The sequence below is a fragment of the Mauremys reevesii genome, linkage group 27, assembly GCF_016161935.1.
Source record: "Mauremys reevesii isolate NIE-2019 linkage group 27, ASM1616193v1, whole genome shotgun sequence".
NCBI lineage: Eukaryota > Metazoa > Chordata > Testudines > Geoemydidae > Mauremys > Mauremys reevesii.
In genome coordinates this window covers 8,099,733-8,123,020 of record NC_052649.1, presented here as the reverse complement: position 1 = coordinate 8,123,020, position 23,288 = coordinate 8,099,733, and the positions used below count along the sequence as shown (strand labels likewise).

General features: G+C 51.4%; 2 protein-coding genes across 6 annotated transcripts in view; one reads left to right on the top strand and one right to left on the bottom strand.

Moving 5' to 3' along the window:
- The window catches only part of NKIRAS2 (NFKB inhibitor interacting Ras like 2), an 11,165-nt gene extending 9,762 nt beyond the window's left edge, over window positions 1–1,403 (bottom strand). The window contains exon 1 of one of the 2 annotated variants that reach the window (XM_039516499.1): window positions 1,204–1,403. The gene's annotated coding sequence lies outside the window, so the exon portion shown is untranslated. The remainder of the gene's footprint in view (window positions 1–1,203) is intronic. The other variant, XM_039516501.1, reaches the window with a different exon arrangement.
- The window catches only part of DNAJC7 (DnaJ heat shock protein family (Hsp40) member C7), a 25,678-nt gene extending 2,390 nt beyond the window's left edge, over window positions 1–23,288 (top strand). Inside the window, exons 1-14 of one of the 4 annotated variants that reach the window (XM_039516491.1) lie at window positions 1,639–1,803; window positions 9,815–9,903; window positions 10,452–10,576; window positions 10,666–10,779; window positions 11,297–11,371; window positions 13,376–13,494; window positions 14,085–14,238; window positions 14,966–15,130; window positions 16,232–16,323; window positions 17,623–17,696; window positions 18,853–18,999; window positions 21,400–21,552; window positions 22,126–22,188; window positions 22,988–23,288. In XM_039516491.1, coding sequence (XP_039372425.1) covers window positions 1,775–1,803; window positions 9,815–9,903; window positions 10,452–10,576; window positions 10,666–10,779; window positions 11,297–11,371; window positions 13,376–13,494; window positions 14,085–14,238; window positions 14,966–15,130; window positions 16,232–16,323; window positions 17,623–17,696; window positions 18,853–18,999; window positions 21,400–21,552; window positions 22,126–22,188; window positions 22,988–23,025 — 1,437 coding nt within the window. In that variant the 5' untranslated portion in view covers window positions 1,639–1,774 and the 3' untranslated portion in view covers window positions 23,026–23,288. Of the gene's footprint in view, window positions 1–1,638; window positions 1,804–4,100; window positions 4,300–4,426; window positions 4,663–9,814; window positions 9,904–10,451; window positions 10,577–10,665; window positions 10,780–11,296; window positions 11,372–13,375; window positions 13,495–14,084; window positions 14,239–14,965; window positions 15,131–16,231; window positions 16,324–17,622; window positions 17,697–18,852; window positions 19,000–21,399; window positions 21,553–22,125; window positions 22,189–22,987 lie in introns of those variants that run through there. The other 3 variants (XM_039516492.1, XM_039516490.1, XM_039516489.1) reach the window with 3 other exon arrangements.

Genomic DNA, 23,288 nt, shown 5'->3' with positions numbered 1-23,288 from the left:
CACTTTTAAATGACTGGTGTAAATATTAAAAGTATCAACAATTAAAAATCATGAACTGGGCTCAGTCTTCCTACTATAGAGATCTCTAGCACCAGCCTCTCCTCCTCCATACCCGAGTTCAGAAGGCAGCTGCAGGAAATGATCTGGTCATGAATAAAACGACCCATAGAAAGGACTGAAGAGTCCCAGAAACAGAAGAACTCTGACATCCTCAGTGGGAGGGTTGGTTCCTGGCCCGCTCCAGCTAGAACCCTGGGAATGGAGAGCAAAAGCAACCTAGCTCACGCAGCTGCCTTGATGGGATAGGGCCAGTACCTCAGTCCTGGGTCATTAAGGTTCAGTGTTTCATCCCGTGGTTGTCCTTTTGAGTGTGGGATTCCCAGGCTTTCTTTTTTCCCGCTGGGGTGATCCTGTCTTTTAATCTGATTGAGGGGTGGCACGGCAACACTATTCCAGGGTCACCTAGAGGGGAGGTGTTAAAGGAAGGAATTAATGTGCTACGTCCAAGATGTTCCCATCCCCTCTTGGCAGCTCAGAGCTTGAGACCTCTTGGTTTGAGCAGATGCCTGCAGTCAAGAACTTCCTGAGTGTTAATCTTCTCTTTGCCGTGAAGCTCTTCTCTGGGTTTGAGCAAGTTCTTCAGCTTCTCTGGCCCAGTTTACCCATTTGTAAAATTGGGGTACTGCTCAGCTGTGTCAGAGAGGGTGTTTGGAGACATTGCATGGTTCAAGGGGCTTTACAGACATTAGCTAAGTGCTATAAGAACAGCCATACTGGGTCCATCTAGCCCAGTGTCTTGTCATCCAACCGTGGCCAGTGCCAGGTGCCCCAGTGGGAATGAACAGAACAGGGAATCAGCAAGTGATCCATCCCCTGCCGCCCATTCCCAGCTTCTGACAAACAGAGGCTAGGACACCATCCTTGCCCATAGCCATTGATGGACCCATCTTCCATGAACTTCTCTAGTTCTTTTTTGAACTCAGGTATGGTCTTGGCCTTCACAACATCCTCTGGCAAAGAGTTCCACAGGTTGGCTGTGCTATGTAAGTGCTTAGCGTTATTGGACTTAGGCAGACTAGGCGTGGGAACCTGATGTTTCACTACAGCTTTTGTAGGGTGAGTGGGTAAATTTCCTATTTAAAAAAAAAAAACACCCCACAACCTGTGTAAATTATTTTGATACAAATGTGGTTTTGGACTAACCTTTGCCCAAATGTACTAACATGGTCTCTGATGGCTGCTTCTGCTCCCCAGGCTAGAGGAGAAGATAGACGGTAGCAAAGCAGTGATTTGTATTTCAGCGTAATTATCCTGGCATTGCACTGAAACAGCTGCAGATAAACTGACTGTCATTTGCAGGTTGTTTAAGAGGCTTATCAGTGGAAGGAATGGAATATGGTCACAGGATAATGGTTGCCTGCTGTTGCATAAATTCCAGGGATACTTATGGAAAATGATTGATGTAACTGCACTAATTTTATCTGATGATGGTGCAGTTAGTGACAGTTATTGTTGAACAGCTGCATTCTGATTGGCTTAAATTCTGTGTTCTGATCCAATCACAGATCAGCATATCCATAAGAGGGGGAGTTTTTTTAAAAAAGATTTCTAGACCATGGAAACGGTTTTCTTGTGGCTCAGTTGATTTCTGAAGCTTTATTTCACTTCATTTTTTACCAGATATATAGTTTCTCGGTCATCTGCTTGGCAGCTCCAGAGTCTATCTGTTGTGCATATATGTGGGGGGATGTTTCCCCTCATTCTTCAGTGCTGAATGATGTGGAAGAAGTATCTTAAAAAGAGGTATCTTAAAAAGTCTCATTGCTAAATTAATATTAGGATCAACAGTTCCTTGATCAGACCTTTTCCTTTACTATTTGGTACCAGCTTCAGGGTGGCTGTGCTCTCAGAAGTTGCATCATAGTTACCTTTGTAAAATGGAGAGTATGAGATTTACACAGTGAAGAAATAATGTGCCAAACGAAAGAATTTGAGCTTCCCTAATCTTGGGGTCAGAAAACGTCACCAAAACCAGAAAACTGGGTTGCCAGTTCAAATCTAGTGTAGCTCAATAGTGAGGGGCTCATGTGAAATGAGTTGGTGGGTCTCCAAGTGAACAAATCTCATTAATTGACTCCTTTGTTGACAGTCTCAGCAGCAAACTAAAGGTTTAATTGGCCATGAAGCCTGAAGATGTTGGTACTGTACCTGTGCTGTGGATAAATAGGACTTCTAGTGTCCAAGGCCAGAATGGAATTGTTTTTTTTAAATAACCAGTGGTGCTGAAAAGAATTCTTCACACCAATACTAAACTAGTGTGAATACATAGTGCGCTGCAGGATTTGAACAATTCTGTTATAGAATCAGTGTAGAGCAGGTGTACAGAAATTAAATATTTAATACGTAGAGCCTTATGTCTTCAAAGCATCGTACAAGCTCCTTTTTTGGTTGAGTAATTCTATACTGTAGATGGATGATCAGGGGCTTATCATAAATGTCTTGGTTACTTATTAAAACCAGTCAGTTTCCTTGATTTCAGTTTGCCTTATCAAAGGGCTCCCTAGCTGCACTATTTAAAGCTCTAGCACCACAATAGCCCTTGGGTCCAAGTTTGTTTCCATGAAAACAAAACGGAAGCAGAATATTTCTGGCCCTGGGCCCTTCCGCGAATGTTAGAAAAGAGGCCTAGTGGGTGTTGGCTTCCCCAGAAATGATTTCGGGCGGTGGTTCTCAGCCTTATTGATACCAGGAACTGGCGTGCTGCCTTCCTAAACGATGTCAGGGAGAGCTCAGGGACCGGCGCTGCTCCATGGACTGGTCGTTGAGAAGCACTGGTTTAGGGTAGTTCTGTGGAGTAGGCTGTGCTGCTTCTCTCTCTCTCTCTCTCTTACCCACACACACACCCTTGGCTACCGCGTTATATTCGTGGAATTCAAAAACTCCCATACCCTTTGAGGTGAATCGGCAGATAAACACAAGCATCTGCCTGCACAGCCACTGGATTTCCCCACCTTCCTTCCTGCCGGTTGTGAGCTATAGTTCAGTGGTTCTCAAACGTTCGTCCAGGTGACCCCTTTCACACAGCAAGCCTCTGAGTGCGACCCTCCTTATACATTAAAAACACTTTTTATATATTTAACACCATTATAAATGCTGGAGGCAAAGCGGGGTCAGGGGTGGAAGCTGACTGCTCATGACCCCACCCCCATGTAATAACCGCGCGACCCCCTCAGGGGTCCTGACCCCCAGTTTGAGAACCCCTGCTATAGGTCCTCTTTAATCAGCTCAATATCCTGCACTAAGCAACTGGTAGCAGCATCGCTCCTTGATCAGTAGGGGGTGCTAATGCACAGAGGAATGTGCTGCTTGATGTGCTACTGTGCTGCTTTGTATTGTAATGAGGCTGGCTCCCAGGTGACGGGGTCTAGCTGCAGGATAAGACCAGATTTAAGTTTGAAGAAGTCTAGTTTGAGCCTAGAGTGATAGGAGAGGCTGGTTTGACCAGCCTGGCGACAGCAGTATGGAAGTATCCTGTACTGTAAGTGTCACATGTTGCCCCCACCCTCTCATTCCCCAGCCGCTGTTTCTCATCCCTGACCTGAAAGAAGCATCTCTAGGGGGTGAGAGAGGAGACCCCTCTGTGCTGTGACCCATTCATTCCTTGGCCTCTCTGCTGGGACTGTCAGCATGCAGGGGGGAGAGGGGTGTGTAGTGCTAGGCTGGTTTTATGCTGTAATCACCTGCCTGCTGCCAGCGGCACTGAGCTCACCAAGCTCATTTCACACAGGGAAGATGAAGATTTTGTCACCATGACGTTTACTAAAAATAACCGACAGGTCGCACAGGCAATAAACAAAAAATCACTGGAGCCCATGACCTGTCTGTGACTTTTACTAAAAATAACGAGGGGGGGGAATGTCAGCCCGAGCCCCACCACCACGGGAAGGGGGGAAGGCACAGCCCCGGCTGCAGCCACTGACTGCTGAAGCCAAAGAAGTCACAGAGGTCTGGTGAAGTCACAGAATCCGTGACCTCTGTGACTAAATCGTATCCTTACACGTAGGTCACTGAATAGCATCTGATGATAGAGGTCTGGACTGGATTTCAGCTGAAAGGCTCCTATCCTGTAGCAAAATGCCTTGAATGTATCTATGAAGCAAGTTGACTGTGGCCTTTTGCCCCTGCAAGTGACTAGAAGGGTTGCTTGGATCTCCTGGGGATTCACCATTGTTCGCCCAGAGAGTTTGGAGATGCAAACAAACCTCTGCATGGCAGGGCACTAGGCGAGCTGCCTAGAAAGTAAGTCAAAATGTGCACAGCCTGGAGTTTCTGACCTTGGAGCACCTCCGAAACACAAAGCTAAGCACTTGACTTCCTGGAACTTTTGGCCAGCTCTTTAGTTCCCAGATAAGCTTAAAGTACTTTGCAATTGAGGCAGGAAGTGAGAGGAGGAATGGCCTTGGGAGGCATTGAGGCTGTAGATTGTACAGACCTGAGTTACACATTCAGAGATCCGGATGGCTGCAGGGTGCCAGCCAGGTAGGAAGGCTAGTGCAACAGCTCCGTTGGGACGTGGTGTTCAGACGGCGCTCAGAAGGCTCTGACCATTCTGGAAATGACATGTTCTTGGCTGTGCCTCTTGTTCTGTGCAATGAAAATCAGGTATGTGATTTGGGTTGATGCTAGTATGTTAAAGGATGGTTGCAAGCTAGAGCAGGAGGAAATCTGTGTTAGGATTTATATGGTGGTAGGAGGCAGATGAAAGATGCTGCTCAAAAGCTCTTGGGCTAATCTGGCACCACCTCACTGTTGTGCAGGGTGGGTTGTCTGTCTTGGCAGTTTGTTCCAAGAGCTAGCAAGGGTTGGGATTGCTGCAGAGGCAGGGTGAGCAGAGGGCCTACCAGCCCCTCCAGCCACTGGGGTTGAATAGTTCAGAGGGGAGTTGTTGAGGCCACTGCCCTTCTGAAGGAGGATACACCTCTCCAGTGAGGATGTGGCAGATCCTAGGGGAGAAGGGATCAGGAATGTTCTTCCCATGAAAGGAGTCCGAGGAGCCTTTCAGGTTGAGCTGGGCTATGGAGTAGGACTGGCTGCAGCACCTGGAGAACTGAGAGCACATGACAAGCTTGTTAACCAAGCAGTGAACAGCTCACCACGTTTCAGGAGAAGGGAGTTGTTTCAGACAGCTGGCTCCTAGCAGAGCTCTCAGTGCTTGCAGGCAATGAAAGAGATGCTTCTTAGTGAGTCCCTTGATGTGGCTCTGTTCCTCCCCACCCCCTGGGTTCACCACGGAGAGGCCCTGAAGAGACACTGACCTCTCCGAACAAAGGAGTCCGTTCAGGCCTGGATTGTATTTTTAGCAAAGCAGCAAGTGGGGAATGCAGCCTACATCAGTGTGAGATGCAGAATGATCTCATTCAGGCTGCAGCATCTGTTTGGATTGAAACAATTACTAATGATATCAGGAGATCTGCATTTGTTTTGTTAGTATAGCCAGAGACAGTGGTAAACAAGAACAGTTTTCTGTGTGTTGGAACACAACTGGGGAGAGACGCTGCCGTTCTGTTCCCGGGCTCTCACGCCTTGGATCTTGCAAACCCAGCGACTCTGCCTACATGTTTTGAAGCCACTTTGATTTTCTTGCAAGACTTCATCATTCAGCTTTAAAGGCATGTAAACAATAAAGGCAGCCGTGTTTACTTCCTCTCTGGGAAGGTTAGCCAGCCACAGAGGTTTGACATGTCGTCAAAGTGCTGTGTCTAGTAAGCACTAGAGAGAGAAACCCAACCCACACTAAATAGAAACAACCGTCCTCGTACTCTTCATCAGATTATTTCAAAGGGCTTTGTAAGCACTACAGAGCCTTGCAGCTCTCCTGTGAGGTAGGTCTGTATTTAACCACCCGTTTCACAGATGGGGGGTGATGAGGCGCAGAGGTCAGTGACTGACTCACTGGCAGTCAGGGAGCAACCCTACGAGTCGTGGCTTACAGCCCGGCAGCTGGAACCACTAGAAACACTGCATTGCATAATGACTGGTAAAGTTGCTTAAAGATTTACACATCAGACCAATCTGCTTACTTCTAGCAAGTGGTTCAGCAGGCCAAGAGAGATCAGGTTTGGCAATGATCCTTGATGCCCTGTTCTTCAGAATATGTAACCGCAGCAGTGGGACCATAGACGCTAAAAAGGAAACTTCCTTCACTGCCTTCTGAATGCTTCAACCCTCCTCATGTTCAGAACTGGCCATTGCGCATGGGTGTCTTATCTTATGGGGTGAAAATCCCATCACGCCGAGTGGTACAAATCCATCCCCTTGGTACGAGTCACTGAAACAATCCCTACTCGGAGAGTCAAGAGAGGGATCTACAGCATGGCACCGATGAGATGTACATTGCACGTGTCTTCTATCCTGTGCTTGTTCACCAGCTCGGATCCGCTCAGGAGAACATGCTGCCAGGCTGTCGGGCCAATTACATTTTAAAAAGTGATTTTTCATTCCCAGAACAGATTTTGTTTCCTTTCGCTGTAAATCAAGTAAGGGGCATATTTGTCTAGCTCTGCTTCCTTCTAGAGCAGTGCGGGTGGGGAGTTCTACTCTGACATTTGCCACATGTTCCAGCACACTCCAGTGTGCATATCCCCAGGCTGACTGGGTGGGTGTGGGTGGAGATTACAGGTTTCAACCACAGCGGCAGAGGGTTCGCTTCTGATGGGAACCTTGGCATGGTGCCATCCCTGGGGATGTTAGCGGGAAGAACATGGGTGAGGAGGGCACGTCTGCAGCTTCCCACCAGATAGAGATGAAAGCTCGTTGCGACCAGACTCAGGCTAGGGGTCGGATGGGAACTTTAGATACCTTTCAAGGCCCTGAAGTGAACCCACTGAAACCGAGGGGGAGGGATCGGGGTCTGAATCTGTTGTGTTCCCAGCACTCCCAGGTTGGGACGTGCGCACTCAGAGCACCACATGGCAGCTCGCTTCTCTGCCACCCAGTCACCCCTGGACTCTGATTGTTTGAAATAAACATAAGCCTCCTGGGCCAGGGATATCCCTGGTGTGTCTGCCCAGTGCAGCGACACAGACCCCCCGGGGCTTGCCCGTTGTCAGCATCCTGAGCTGAACCTAACTGGTAACAAGATTAAAAATGAAAGTGAGCAGCACATACGGAGCCCTGACCCCGAAGGCCCTTGGGGTGGTAACACTCCCTAGCTATTGTTTTGCCAGCTGACAAACAGCCCTTTGCTTGAGGCAGTTGTGTGGGAGTGGCCAATGGCAAGCCCCAATGAGGTTAAAAACATGTTAACTTGCCCCCACACAGTTCCCTTTGTTCCTCCTTCAGTGGGCTTGCCAGACATCGCTGGCCTTGTTCGCGTCAGATTGCCTGCAGCGCGCGCCCGCTGCAGTGCCTTCCTTGGGGCAGCAAGGGCCATGGCAGTGGAGAGGGGCACGCAGACAGCCGGGTTTTCAATACCCGGCCAGGATTTACTCTGTAGCAGATGATGATTTAATCGAGGTGGGGTTGAAAGGGGTCTTCAGCTTGGACTCTGTGGCTCACGGTCTGTCGTTTACTGTGTCTGTCCAACAAGTAGCACAAAGGGGTGTGACAGTGTCAATGTGAAACAACAGGCTCGGGACCAGCAGGTCGCTGACTTTCTGCCGCTTGTTCAGAGCCTGAGCCGCACGGAATTGTTGTAAATTGTAGGTTTTAAAAATAAAATGGAACCAAATGGATACGGGCTTGTACCTTCCTTGATCCACTAGAGTGTAAGCGCTTCAAGATGGGGCTGATAGCTGCCTGGGCGTTTGGGTCTAGCTTGTAGTGCAGAGGGGCCTGATCCCGATTCGGGCCTCTGGACACTACCACAAAGCTAACAGTGGTAGTAGAAATTGCTTCTGTTCACCACTTTTCCATGGCGTTACAGGGAAGGAGGGGGGCCGGGGACAGCTCCAGTGACTCCTTGGGCTGCCTGTGCTGCTTGAGTTGGCGTGTTAAAGCTGTTTGCAGTCTGCCTTGGACTTCACACCAAGTCATTTCTGAGCAGAATCGTGGTAAAGCCTCAAAAGAGATTTTCCTGGTTTCTGTAACTCTCTGGGCCCTGGCTTTTCGGAAGGGGGAGGCGCTCGGCCCGGAGCCTGGCTGCGTGACCTGAGCGTTTGAGACTGAATGTGGAACTCTGCTCTGGCAGGCTGGAATGTCCCCTTAGCTATTTTCGTGCCATCAGCCTTTGCCCCTTGCTGCGGTGAAGTCCATGTACGGAGCAGCTGGCTGACATTTCCGTGGGGAGGAGGAAGGGGTCCTATGCGCCTCGACTCCACTTGTGCTCAGGAAGGAGCTGCCTGCCATGTGCAACTAATATCTGTGCCTGGACCAGCCCAGGGCAACGACTCAATGCCGAGTGATACTGGCTCTCGCGCGATTCTGATCATTCATTGTGAACTCTGTAGACTTGCCCCCGTTGCTCGATTTCTGAAATTTGCCTTCCTCCAAGGAAGAGGTTTTAGACGTGTGCGCGTTGACGAGTTCTCCTTCGGCAGGGCTGAGCATAATTGGAAACCTCGGGTGCTTTAATGTCTGTAGCTCTGGGTGCGATGGTGACGACCCAAATGATTCTATCCCAGTGCCGATTGAAATGCCTCCTAGAACAGGGCGAGTTCATCCTTTAAAGCCTCCAGCTCATCACCGTTTTACCTGTTCAGTGGCATAGAAAGGGAAACAGAACCATTCAGGTTCATTGGACCTGAGCTTGGGACGCCCTGGTAGCTAAACTCCCGAAAGACCAGGATGTAGACTGGTCCCGTTGAGAGGTGACGCTGCTTTGGAGAAGCCATGCAGGGTAGGAGAGCGGGTAGCCCTCCAGACAGCAGCTGGGATGTGGGAGAAAGAGTATTTGTTAATGTTGATCAATGCTGCTGTTTCAGCAGCAGATGCAGTGACAGGGCCTAGTTCTGCCTGACTTACGCCGCCTCAGACAGAGTTTGTCCCTCAGAGCGTTTCCTAATGTGGGGGGTGCAAAGGACTGGCTGTGGGGCATGGACCGGTGGCCGTGCATGTTCCCTGCCATGCTGCCCTGCCAGTGTGGTGAGATGGACCGTGGGTGAAATTACTTCTGTTTTTCTGAAGGCTCAGTTTCCAAGGGCTTTGGGGGAGATGCCTCAGGCTGAACATTGCATATTTTAGGAGACTTCCTCGGGCCTGCTCTCGGGCGGTTCTGAGCCCCTCCTCAGCCCGCCAGGCACCCTCCCTTCCTGCTACCTTCAGGAGACTTCTCCAGTGGTCTGGGCCATTCCTGCATGGTATGGAGCTGCTCCTGACAGGTGGTCAGCACCTTTGGTTTCTGCTGATTTCAGTGGCAGTTGGGGGTGCTCAGCACCTTGCAGGATCGGACACGTAAATTCTATAAAAGCTTCTGCAATTTTCTTGGTTTCTGAGAATTAAAGAACAAATACCCTTGGGTCAGTCAGCGCTCGTGGGGCCAGATTCCGCCGGTGGCTGGGCAGCAGTTAGTGCAGCTCAAGGAAGGGGTGTGCAAAGATGGTCTGAATCCATGGGGAGCTCCTGTGATCCTTGGCTGGCCCCTAGCACAGCGCTGAGTAGCCAGCTGCCTGTGGCCCCAAGGGCTGTTCCAGCATCTGGGAGTCCCCTGAACGTGGGGTGCCCTCTTTCCCCAGGAGTACCAGTGAGGGGGCAGGCAGGCCACCTCTGGAGCCATGGGCTGCCCGTGGAGCAGTGCAGAGCTGTCCTAAGGCAGCTGGGGATCAGTGTCTCTCAATACGCTGTTCATCTCACTGTGGAGTATTTTACTCTCTTTCAGAGAAGCAGAGTCTTTCAAGGAACAAGGAAATGCTTATTATGCCAAGAAAGATTACAATGAAGCGTACAACTACTACACAAAAGCCATAGGTGAGAGCGACTGTTTGTGACCGTGGTGTGGGGCTCGCTGAATCCGAATGGGTTGTGGGGGAAAGAAAGCAGCATATTGGTCAACTCGCGTTGCTAACGGCACACGTTGAAGAAACCTCTTCCGAGTGTCCCGGTGACACAGAGGTGTTAGTTACCGTGCGCAATCTCACCAGCTTTACCGTGAATGCTTGCGAGTGCTTGGGATGCTGTAGCGCCATGTCTGTGTCTGTTCCAGCCAGGCTATTGAGAGGGATCTCCGGAGTGTTGATGATTGCGTGTGGGCTCAGCAGGGTTACCATGCTGCTGAGCACTGAACAGGATGCTGTGTGATTTCCTGTGCGCTTGTACAAGGGAACTCCCATCCCTCTGGGTGCTCCTAAATAGAAACAGTTGACTCCAGGTAATTTTTATGCTGCTCAGGTAGGGTATGAACTTGGAAACAGGGAATGTGATTTTGAACCCAGCAGTGACCTTGTAATGTGCTCTGTCGACAATCTGTGTAGCCCTTTGCATTGCACTAACTAGGATTGCTGTAATGTTTTCTCCAGACGCATGTCCTAACAATGCCAGTTATTATGGTAACAGAGCAGCCACCCTAATGATGTTGGGGAAGTTCCGGGAAGCACTGGGAGATGCCCAGCAGTCAGTGCGATTGGATGATACCTTTGTAAGGGTAGGTGACCAGCCGTTCGGTGCGTCAGTGTTACCAGCCTTGGGAACCCCCCGCGCCAACTATTGGCACGTTTTTAACTGTCTTCCCAGGGCCATGTACGGGAAGGGAAGTGTCACCTCTCTCTCGGGAATGCCATGGCTGCCAGCCGCTGCTTCCAGCGAGTTCTAGAACTGGATCACACGAACCCTCAGGCACACCAGGAGGTAAAACACGCTCTGAGATCCAAGTCGCCCCTCCTGGGGGCTGCCCAGGGCAGCAGGATTGTGCTATGGAGCCTTTCGCCTCTGGGCTGCAGAGTCAGGTTAGAAGTGACTAACTGGTGTCACTGGGGGGGAGAGGTGATGTGAGTTGGGGGTCTCAGTCCAGTTTTTAGCAGACTGATACCCACACTGCCAAACTGCCTGTGTGTGAGCTCTCCTCCTTGGTGGAGCTGTGGGAGCTGGACTGGGCAATCCAGGGGAGTGGGGGGGCACATGCCCTCCTGTTGTCTGTGCTATGCTTGGCCTGTGGTTAAGCAGAGGCCTTCATTCTCCAGGGTAGTCAAGCCAATCCGATCCCAGGTGCCCACCATTAAACTGCTTTGAGAAGAGCAGAGGTAGCTCCGGAGTATTATTGTTCCTGGGGCTGCTCTGCTGTCCTGGGCGCTGGCTGGTTTAAACGCCATCCGACGGCGGTGCAGCGCAGGGGAGTGGAAACCGACCGTGCCCTCCTTTCTTGCAGCTGAAGAATGCGAGCACTGTGCTGGAATACGAGAGAATAGCTGAAATTGATTTTGAGAAACGGGATTTCAGGAAGGTAAAACCAACATGGATCTTTTTTGTCACGTTATGGCCAGAAAACACTGATCTGGCTGGCTCAGCAGGGGTCGGGGCAGTGCTCCCTTTAATATTTTATGTCCATGTGGGGAGTGAATTTTATGATGTGCACCAATATGGAGGTAGCGTATAACACATCACCTTCATATTGGTGCACATAACAAAATTCATGTGGTGGGGGTGGGGCCGTGGGGTTTGGAGTGTGGGAGGGCGCTCAGGGCTGGGGCAGAGGGTTTGGGTGCAGGGGGTGAGGACTCCGGCTAGGGGTCAAGGCTCTGGGGTGGGGCCAGGAATGAGGGGTTTGAGGTTCAGGAGGGGGCAGAGGGTTGGGGTGCAGGCTCGGGTGGGGCCAGGAATGAGGGGTTCGGGGTGCAAGAGGGGGCAGAGGGTTGGGGGGTGGGCTCTGGGGTGGGGCCAGGGATGAGGGGTTCAGGGTTGCAGACTGTCCCGGGGCTCCCCCCCACCGCCCTCTTACCACAGCAGCTTGGGGCCGGGGGAGAGACGCCGCTCCCCAGCGGCAGCTCCGGTGGGCCTGGGCCGAGCTGGGGGAGGGACTCCTCTCCCCCAGCAGCGACAAATCCAGGCAGGTCCCCATTGGGGCCAGCGGGGAGGGGGCCTCTCTCCCCTGCAGCAGGTCCGTGCTGGGGGACAGGCATCTGCCCGCCACAGCCCTGAGCCCCTGTGGGGATGGCAGAGCTATGCTGATCTAGCGCTAAACTGGCCTGGCGTGAATCTCCTCACATCTCTTAGCCGCGCAGAGTGGGGCTGGGGTGTAACGTTCTCAGCAGCTGCCCTGGATCCCTAGTCACGGAGCAGCAGGTTCTCTGCCAGTGCGGAAGGGCTAAAGGGGGACTGCATGGCTCTTCACCACATCCTCCGCTGCTGTTTCTAAGCCTCGCTCAGGCGCTGCCTTAATGAGAGTAGCCGTGAAACCTGAGAGACACATCTGCCCTCAGACACCCATGTGCGACTTCAGTAGGTGTATGTGAGGTCAGGGCTTGGCCCAGGGCAGGAGACCGTCTCCATCACATCAGGGTTAAGGGCTCTATTCATAAGCGTCTGCAGGAGGAGATGCCTGAAGCCCAGGCTCTGGATTCTGTAATGGTAACTCCCCGTTCTGCCTCATCTGATTGGCCTGCTGTGCCAGCTGCTCTTCACAATCTGGATTTTGTATCTAGGAATAACTCTGCCTGTGTCTCCATCCCTCACTTCTCCAGCTCACTTCGCTAGGGATGTTGGCATGAAACAAAACCTTTGTTTCTGGAGAGCTGCTCTTGGTCCTTCCCCACCCAGAAGGCGTCAGGCTCCTCGATCTGTAGCATCTCGGTGCTCCCCACAGCAGCTAATTGTGATGTCACAAACGGGGGATTGAGAGCCCGGCCCCAGGAGCAGATGAACCTTTGCGGAACAATGCTCCTGTTCTCATGCAGCTGGCCCCACCAGAGAAACCAAATCACCCAGCCCGTCGCAGGCCGGTGCGGCTTCGGTCCCTGCCTGGCATCTTGGAACTGGACTGAGCAAAGCACAAGTGTCTCTGTTGATTGAGTTTCTACCGCTTCCCGCACTCCCTACCAATGAGGAGGGAGAAGTGCAGGAAACGTAGGAGCGTAATGGTCTGTTCAGAGGGTTTTCTTAGTGCTTATTGCCGTAGTATCAGAGGCCTTAAAAGGGCTGGGTTCGTCTATTGCTGTCCACGGGGCACTCTGTGACCCTTCGTTGTGTGTGTGGTGCTTGGATACCCTGGAGATGGGCTCGCTAGAAATACAAGACGAGCTGCAGGTCTTCACAAATGAGGGGCCTTTAGGACCGTACATATGGGGGAGGCTTCTACTGAAGCGTTTTTTCAGCTATTGAGAATGCAGTTGTCTGGGTCTGCGTGGTTCAGTCTGAAGACAAATCTGCCATCCCAGCTGGTTCAGAGATAGCACCATCCCTCAGATGTGGCTGTTCGCTTTGTTCCCACTTGCTTTTCTTCTTTCGCTAGGTCGTGTTCTGCATGGACCGTGCTTTGGAGTTCGCTCCTGCCTGTCATCGGTTCAAAATCCTCAAGGCCGAATGTTTGGCGCTGCTGGGTCGCTATCCAGAAGCACAGTCTGTAGCTAGGTAGGAATCTTGACGTACTAACGACCCCCTGATTTCCAAAGAGTCACTTGCTGGAGGATTCTCTGCACCTTGAGGTCTTCAAACCACGATTTGAGGACTTCAGTAACTCAAACATAGGTCAGGGGTTTGTTACAGGAGTGGGTGGGTGAGATTCTGTGGCCTGCGTTGTGCAGGAGGTCAGACTAGATGCCATAATGGTCCCTTTTGACCTTAAGTCTACGATCTATGAGTGCTAGCTCAGCGTGAGTTTGTTCAACCTAGTTAGAAAGCCCTGAGAGTGGGGTTAGGTGATGGAAACTCACGTGTAATAACTTCAGTTCCTCTTGCAGTGCAAGGTGTGGTTAGGAGAGATGCTCAAATTCCACCCCCTGCCATTTAGTCTTACTAAGGCCACCTGCTTAAAAACCATGCTGGGTTTCCCACCATGTCACTCGCAGGCCTACCTGCGTTTCCCAGTGCAGCACCTGGGCTCAGGCTTGGTAAAGGAGCTAATGCCTTGGTGAAGCAAGACTGTTCTTGATGGTTAGAAGGAAACGACCTCTCAAAAGTGCTTAGACTTGATTCTGAATGTGCATGTCTGGCTATTCCAGCGACATCTTACGGATGGACTCCACAAACGCAGATGCCCTTTATGTCCGAGGTCTTTGCCTTTACTATGAAGACTGTATCGAGAAGGCCGTGCAGTTCTTCATCCAGGCACTTAGGATGGCCCCTGATCACGAGAAAGCATGTCTCGCCTGCCGAGTAAGTACTGGGACGGGGCAGCCAGTGGCTTATAACGAATCAGTTCTGCTCAGATGAACCCTTCCCCATTTCCTGCTGTGTTTTCCCTCCCCCCTCCCAGAGGCTTTAACCCTCCACAAAACTGCAGTAGCCAGCACGTCAAGCCCTTCCTGAACTCCACCTGCTGCTTCCCTGTGAGGTGTAGCCACTGACAGACCTCTCCAGGGTTAGGCCACTCTGCAGGCTGCCCCTCCCCCTGCTGTTCTCTGGAGCAAGCCGAGATCTTTTGCTGCAGTTCTGGATGCTACGTTTCTAGCCTCTGACCTAACGTAGGCTGTCAAAACGTGATGCTCTGCAGCTTGACTTGCATTTGAAGTTCCTGCCCCGTCCTCTCTTCTCCAATCTAGTTCTTCTTCACCCACCTTTCCAGGCAACCCAAAGCTGGGTAAGCTGTAAAACGTTGGGTTCCTTCCTTTTTTATAATACAGCTGTTTCCTTCCCTGCTGTGTTCTGACCTGGAGCCTTAAACGGCTCCTCTTCCCATGGGGAATGGCTAAGATTGACACTGGCTGTTTCTGAGCACTTCTCTCAGCGGAAAGGAGCTGGGGTGGTGACAAAGCTGCAACTTAGATGGCCTTGGGCTGTGTTTGAAAGCAAGTTAGAAAGTGTGTCTTGGGATCAGTGAGCATTGGGCTTTGATGTCACCTCTAGAGCGTCTGTCCTCATCCCAGGGCACTTTCTCTTTCAGAATGCCAAAGCACTTAAAGCAAAGAAAGAAGACGGAAATAAAGCATTTAAAGAAGGCAATTACAAACTAGCATATGAACTGTACACAGAGGCACTGGGGATAGACCCAAATAACATAAAAACAAATGCCAAACTCTACTGTAACCGGGGGACGGTTAATTCAAAGGTAAGACCCAGGCAGCGTTACAGGTGGGCGTTCATCCTGGGAGCTCAAGGCACTCCCCAGATATAAACTGCCTCGCCGTGGAGGAGAGAGCCTGGGATGCAGCCGAGGGACCGTTCGTTCCAGAACGAGGCATGAGGCCAAATGTCTCTTTTGTTGAAGCTGCTTTGGCGATGCTTCTCCATCCCTGCTGGGCTGGCTAGTCCCCGCTGGTACCGCAGGCCAGGAGCTAGGCTTCACGCTCGCATGGGTAGGTGCTGGTCCCAACAGCGTGGGACACAACTGTCCTAAAGACGCGGGGAGGTGTTAGGCCTTAGATCCCCTTCTCCCGTCCTGAGAACGAGGAGACTTCAACACCCACAGGCCACTTCTTGTCCTTAGTTCCGTCTGAAAAGAAAAGCCGCCAGTCCAAAGCCCTGGCGCCCTTGCCAGGCGTCCAAGAAAACTACAGCACAGGAGTTATTAAACCTAACCCCACCTCGTAATCATGTGACCCACCCAGCGTGAAATCCCAGCCCCCTGCCTCAGCACTCAGCCATGCCTGCTCAAACCAATGGGCTTCGGAGCCTGCCCAGAACATCGGGCCGTGGGAGTGGGGAGCCAGAGCTGGCTCCAGGGGGGTTCTGCTTTTTGGGGGTGTTCACACTTGAAAACTGGTAACATGGTTCCCCCCCCAAATTGTCTTAATTTTTGCCAAGTTGTAATCCCACTTGGGAGTTAGTTTGGGGCCAACCCCCACTCCCCTCTTTCCAAACACACGTCTAAGAAGCAGCAGTCGGTGGTTTATAAAAATCAGTTTGCTGCTTCTCCGAGTGCAGGAAATACTTCTCCCAGTATTTCCGAGGGAGTACGAGTTCTGGGCTGGGGTGGGGAGCAGAGTCCTGGCCGGGAGTTCACCTCCAGGCTGTTCCGTGAGGCACAGGTGGAGGGTCTGAAAGGGGATGTGCCAGACAGGTGGAAAACGGCGTCTCCAGATGAGCCATGTATTTGTGGCTTTTGTTTTGCATGGGGATCGTAGCTCCATCTCTGCAGCTTCAACGTAAATCGTATGGAAATCCGTCCCCCCCCGGGGATTCATGTATAACTGTGTGTCTGGCTTTGTAGCTTAGGAAACTAGAAGATGCAATAGACGACTGCACAAATGCAATAAAACTGGATGACACGTACATCAAAGCATACCTGAGGAGAGCACAGTGGTAAGCAGGCCGGGGCTGGGAGGTTCGGTTCAGGGGTCTGCAGTGCTGCTTGGCTGGCAGAGCTGAGACCGGTTTCACGTGTGTGAACGCAGGCTCCGGCTGGAGCCAGGGCTGGGCCTGGTGGCTACGGGACGCCTGACGGCGCCGTCGGGGACCTGATGCCACAAGCTGCCGGTCACATTTAGCCTTGGAGCGGGTTATGTAATCAAGTAGCTTAAAGCAACGTCCTGTCCCCAGAGTGGTTGAAATCTCACTCGGTTAACCTGGCTTAGAGCCTGCTGTGAAACGGGGTTGGCTCTGACCCCTCGCAGGACCTGCCTTTCATGCCTCCCTGTAAAGGGCCATCTCTCTCGTCCAGGGCCAGTGGCTGTGCTGCCCTGCTCTGGGTGAGGGTCTCTGAACCAGCAGTGACTGGCACCCTGAGCACGTGGCACAGCCTGGGCGTGAACGCCAGCACTGGGGACCCTTGCGTTAGGGATGCTGCTGCTGCTGCTTGCAGGGTCGGCTGTCCCAGCACGATGTGTTCTCAGATGCAGGGGCTGAGGACTTGCTGCATGGAGACGAGTTTTGATGTCTTTTCAACCGTCTCCATCAGAAATTCTGCATTTCCCTTTTCCTGGGCCCCTGGTGGTTCTCCTGGGCAGTGTCAGAGCTTCCTGGGCACTTGCTAGGCTGAAAAGGCCACTGGGGGCCCCTGTCGGATCACTCTGTAAGTTGAAGTGCAGGATATTTTGCTTCGAGTTGGCTCCTCCGCCCCACTTCGCCCCGGGACTTGGTGCTATATGGTAATGTGACAGTGTTGCATGTCCGCCAGCCAATAGACAGCCACCATTGAGCCCTCTGATAATTGAGGTATTAACTGAAATGCCTCATCACTCGTAACTGTCCAGAGATGATAACGAGTGTCTGACTCTGCCTCAGTTTTCTGGAATGCCCAGTGGCTGCCGGTAGTTCCTGCACCCGGTAGATGGATGAAGCAAGTCTATCAGAGGTGGCTTCTTGATTTGCTAGGATTCCTCCTGCACAGGGAGACGGCAGGTGCACGTCAGGCCAGAACACGGGCTTAGTCTGCCAGGGTTTCCTTTGGGGGCCCCCCTGAGAAACGCAGGTGGCTGGGCTGTGAGCTTTAGTCTTCACCCTTGGGCTCCCCTACTGAGCCCCTGTGCTTCTGCGGGTCCTATGCGGGTCTTTCCCTCGGGAGCCATATCCCTCCAGAAGCATCCGGATTTACCCCCTGCTGCTGTGTTTTTTGTTAGGCTCTGAAAACTCTTCCATTGTAACAGTTGTTTCCTTGCATAGTTACATGGACACAGAACAATACGAAGATGCTGTGAGGGATTATGAAAAGGTTTACCAGACAGAGAAAACGAAAGGTAAAAGCATCGGCCTCGCGTTCCATGCGCACGCCCTGCCCCTCGACAGACGTGTTTCTTGTAAGGTGGGAGTGCTGGTAAACGCTCTGAATTGCCATCGTCCACCCGGAGCTGCCCCCTCTCGCTTTAATACTGCCCCTGGCTTTGTGGGGATATTGGGAGAAGCTCCGGAACAGCTGCTTCATGGCATCGGGTGGGAGTTTGTTCTCTCCCAGTGTTGGGAGGGCGGGAGTAGAGCTTGGTTCGTGGTTGGCGCTGGACTGAGATTCAGAACGGTGTGAGGGTCAATTCCTGGCTCTGCCACAAATGCCAGGTGCCCTTGGGCAAGTCACTTGATTTCTTTGTGCCTTGGTTTCCCCACTGGCCTGCTAAACCCAGGGTTGTGAGTTCAGTCCCTGATGGGGCCATTTAGGGAACTAGGGTTTTAAAAAAAAAAAATCTGTCTGGGGTTGGTCCTGCTTTGAGCAGGGGGTTGGACTAGACACCTCCTGAGGTCCCTTCCAACCCTGAGATTCTATGTTTGGTGCTACAGTTTTATTGACACACGGAGGGTGCTGCCATTTCCCCGTGCGTAGCAGCCAGAGGTGTGTTAAGATAGTGCCGGGTGCACCAGGCACCCGCCAGGGGCTCAGGGAAGTGGGTGTCGCTGAAAGAACATTAACATTGAATCCGCCTGGGCTGGAATTTTCCAAGGAGCCAGAGCTGGGTGTCCACACCCCAGTGACTAAGCAATTCACACTTCTCTGGAAATTCGACCTTCGCTGAGCCGTCTCTGAAGTGCCAGGCCTGAGCACAAGAGTCTCCTCTGTACTCAGAGATGAAAAGCACCTGACGGGTGCTGCCTTACAAGCAGAAGCAGCACTCGATGGATGGTTTGGCTTGGGTACTGCACCTAGTGTAATGCCAAGGGATTGTCTTGTGAGTGGGGATTGGCCAAAATCCAACATGCGGCATCTCGAGCGGCTATGGCTGCCTGTGTAGTACCTAGGCCCCTGGTTCCCAGCCCCCGGGGGCGTTCAGTATAATGACGTGATGGAGGGGTCTCGCTGCGGACAGCAAGAGAAACCCTTTAATTCTCGAAGGAAGCTTTCCTTCTGGTGCTACTAAGGCTGCTGTGATACGAGGTGCTTTCCTTCTGCCTTGCTTTTCTCTCTAGAGCACAAGCAATTCCTAAAGAATGCACAGGTGGAACTGAAAAAGAGCAAAAGGAAAGACTACTATAAAATCCTCGGGGTGGACAAAAATGCCTCCGAAGACGAGATCAAGAAGGCCTACAGGAAACGGGCACTCATGCACCACCCAGGTAAGGCCTGGTCTACACTAGGCGTTTAAATCGGTTTTAGGAGCGTAAAACCGATTTAAAAACAAACACACACACACAGGCACCTTATTATATCGATTTTGGCTCTTTAAACCGGTTTCTGTCTCCTCTCTAACGAGAGGTATGGCGCTCTATGGTATATATCGATTAGGATAGATTAGTTTGTTGGCGACGCTGATATTGGCCTCCGGCTATCCCATAGTGCCACAGTGACCCAGTGACCGCCACCGCTCTCTCTGGCATCGGATGCAGTGGTCAGGTAAAAAGGAAAAGCCCGCGAAACTTTTTTATTTTTTTGTTTTTTGATCAGCCCGAGCTCCGGCTCAGCGAGCAGCAAATGCAAAAAAAAAAAAAAAAAAAAAAGAAAAGAGATGATGGATGCGATGATGATCGCTGCAGGCAAAGGGCAAATCAGTTCTATCCGTCCGCTCAAGCGCCCTCCCAGATCCTTTAAAAAAAAGAAAGACAGCAGTAGCAGCGCAAAGCAGCAGCGCAGCGCAGTGCAAGCGGAAAAACGAAAGAAAAAATGGAGATCATGGGGATGAGGCGGAGGACTGAGGCTATCCCACTATCCAGCTGCCTCCTGGCCCTTTAAAATTTGCTGCTTTCTTCAAAGAATGCAACTGCTTCACAGCAGTCACACAGTGCCCACGGGGGTCTACCCACCCCCCCCCCCCCCCCCCCCCACCCACCCACCCAACCCCCAGAAACTATCTTTATCCTCTGACTCTTTTCTTTTATTCTGTGCTGCACTGAATGCAGCACCGATAAGCAGCACTCAACAAGTGCTCCTTGGCCCAATCCCTGGGGCGCGAAAATGGAAATCCATCATCCATCATCATCAATCATCTCATCATCAGCATACAAAATGAATCTCATGATCAGCTTCAGCTGAGATCAGCTTCAGCTGATGAGACTGGTGGACTGTGGCTACCTTTTCCTATGGGTGGATGGTTTCAGGTGGGTGGGATGGTGGAATATGTGTGCTCATGGTCATCATAGGGGTAGGCCCTCACTCCATCCACCCTTCATGTGTGTAAAGAAAAGAATCAGTTGCCCTGGACTATGAGTGGATGCTGATACTCTCTCTCTCTGCACACTGCTTACACTGTGCTGATATCCACTGCTGCTGTGCCTGGCTGCCTTCTCACTCATCATCACATCATTTTCAGTAATTCTTTATTGTTCCATATTTTAATATTCTTAATTAACACACAGTAAAGGGAGGCTGCTGCAGCAGCCAAGAATCAACAGGTGGGGGTGGGGAACAGGTGGGGTTGTTACAGGAGCACAGGTACATATATACAGGCTCTGACTGAGACCAGAGTGGTTCTCAGGCAGGTGGTGCTCTACTAGCACACAGCAGCATTATTTCTTTCAGATGAGATTAAAATTAGGATGGAAAGGAGAGTTTGATTCCCCAAATTTTAATTTTGCTTGAGCCAGGGGCCAATTGGAGCCAAGCACTTAAAACATGGAACAAAGGTACTACAAATAACAACAAGCAGCGCTTGGCACAAAGGCTGCTGATTGAGGGCACTGTATGGCAAATGGTTGGCAAAACAGCTGTATGAATCAAAAGGGTAGCATTTATGGAAGGTGGTTTGGATTATGGATCATTTTTGGATATGGCTGCTGGGCTAGTAACCAAAGCTGCTAGATGGTGCAATCTGGCTGCTGCTTCGCCTCTGCTGCCTGCTCGGCAGTGCATATGTGTGAGAGTCATACATGGGGCAATAAGCTCCATGATTGCCATGCTATGGCATGCCATCTATGGCATGGGCCAGGAGCAAGCATGGAAAAGGCGCTGGCTTTGTTTGGAAGAAGGCTTTCCCAGACAAGAACCCAGAACCACCCCCACCAGGAGGAATGAAGACATTTTCCCCATGATCCCCAACAACCCGGAGATTGGGCAGGGGGCACTGGGATCTCCGGGGGATGGGAACCCGGGGAACACTGGGAGAGGCTATGCCGCCAAGAACCAGTGGCTTACCCCAGACCACCACCCACACCCACCAATAATGTGCTGCAAATCCATTTACCACCACGATTTTTTTTTATTTAATTTTTTTACAAAAACCGTTTATTTTAAATAATCCTGTTTGTAGGCGTACCTAAGAAATGTTTCTGCTGTTAGCTTGCAGCTCACTGCTTTGGGATTTTCAGGAGCAGAAGTTAACGGACAAGAGGATTTCAGAGGAAGCACTTTCCCAGCCTTCAGAACCCCCCCGTGGGCTGCATTGTCTGAGTTCTTTAATGACTCTTTCAGCAGGATGACCACAGTGGCACAGAAAAGCCGATGGTTGGCGGGAATGTGCAGTGTTTTCCAGCTACGCTTGGCAGCATTTGAAAGCTTCTTTCCTACCTGTCTTTGCCCCTTAGACCGGCACAGTGGGGCGAGCGCAGAAATACAGAAAGAAGAGGAGAAGAAGTTTAAAGAAGTCGGAGAAGCCTTCACCATCCTGTCGGATCCCAAGAAGAAGGCTCGCTACGACAGTGGGCAGGATCTGGAGGAGGATGGCATGAACATGGCAGGTAAGTGCTCGACAAGCATGCGAAGCCAGCTCTGCCCTTGCTTCTGGAGGGGCCATTCCTTACCTTGCTTGCGTTAAACGCCTGCTATGTTTGATGGCACCGTGAACTGAGCGTGGTCATGCTGTGCCGACACTTGGGTGGGAGATGGCCAAGGAACACTTGAGGGCTGCCCCTAGCTGTTGGTGATTCAGCAGATGGCATCCTTCCCTCTGTGGGTACTGAGCCAGTGCCCCAGCCTGTAGCTAGGGGGCGCTCTTCTGCTGAAGAGATTCTCTTCCATGGGTGCTGACCGCTCGTGGTGCCTGATGGTTGCATGATGTTTATCCCAGCAATAAGCCTCGTGGCCCGTAGTGTCCAGACCAAGGTCTCGCTCTAGCAGTTACTCTCTGGTGACTCCGGTCGTCTGCGCTCTCTGCCCTAAACCCCTGCAGCGCTGCTCCCTGCTGCTGCATTTCCGCCGTGTACACACAGCTTGTGTATCCCGTGGTGAAGGACTTTAGGAACCTTTGTTTGCAAAGATGTGAAATGACACAAGCAGTGTCTCTAACTTACAACTCTCTTCTCCCGCCGTAGATTTTGATGCTAACAATATCTTCAAGGCTTTCTTTGGTGGGCCAGGTGGCTTCAGTTTTGAAGGTAGGTGACACGTCTTTCCACCAGCATGAGAAATGTTTGTGCTGTTCATATACGTGACGGTCACATTAACGTCCCAGCCGTAAGTCAGTGGTTCATGTTTGATTTCACTGCTTACGTGCGTGGTCTGTGCAGTGCACCAGCAGATGGCTGCTTCTGGGGCCTGTGTAGCGAAAAGCTTCCCCTCGAGGTGTGTGAAAACGTGGCACTAATGGTGTTCTGTTGCTGAGAAATAGGCTTGGCTGGGTCACTGACTCTGGTAAGGAGGTGTCTGATCAGACACGTTGCAGAGCTAGCCTGTCCTGTCTCCTGTTAGACGTGCACAGCTCCCAGGGGCCTTCTGGAGGGCCCAGCCTATTGTCGCTGCTTTTGAGTTGCCCAGGGGATGTTGCAAATGCTGTTATGCCCCACACTGACCATCCTTCTCCTGTGCATGGTCAGCTCCCCGTGGATTGCACGCCTCTTGGCACAGGGCTGGCTTTTACAGCACCGAGCATCTGGTCAGCACTTAGCCAGCATTAATACCCACGGGAGAAACTCAGGGACCCCTGACTTGGGAAGAGTCTTGTTGGCAAATTACTCTCGCCCTTGCAATCCTTTCTCCAGACCCCTTTACTTACCAGCCCTGACCCTGTGCCAGCGTTACTCCGTTCCCGTTTGTGTGGGGGAGTCAGACTGCCCGGAGCCCATCCCTTGTGTTCCTGACCAAGGCTGCATGTGAGCCCAGCGCTCCACGGATGTTCAAGAGCCTTGTTCTGGAGAGAGACTCGGGAACTCTAATATTTCTCACTTTCTCTTTCAGCTTCTGGGCCAGGAAATTTCTTTTTCCAGTTTGGCTAAACTAAAAACATACAAACCACATAGACCCACCTGAAATGCTCGTTTTAACCTTGAATACGGACATAATTAGACTCCTGCCTTCATCATGTCTCATTGTACTTAGAGCAGTTTCATTTTCTCAGTTGGAGACCTCTCTGTTGTGTGCTTTGTGTGAGAAGAGGAAACCAGTGCTGAAGAGAGGGGGGCGGGGAAGGCTTGTGAATTTTGTTTTACTGTTAACTTTATTAAAAAAAAATAAAATGTTTTGAATCTTTTGGTCCCTC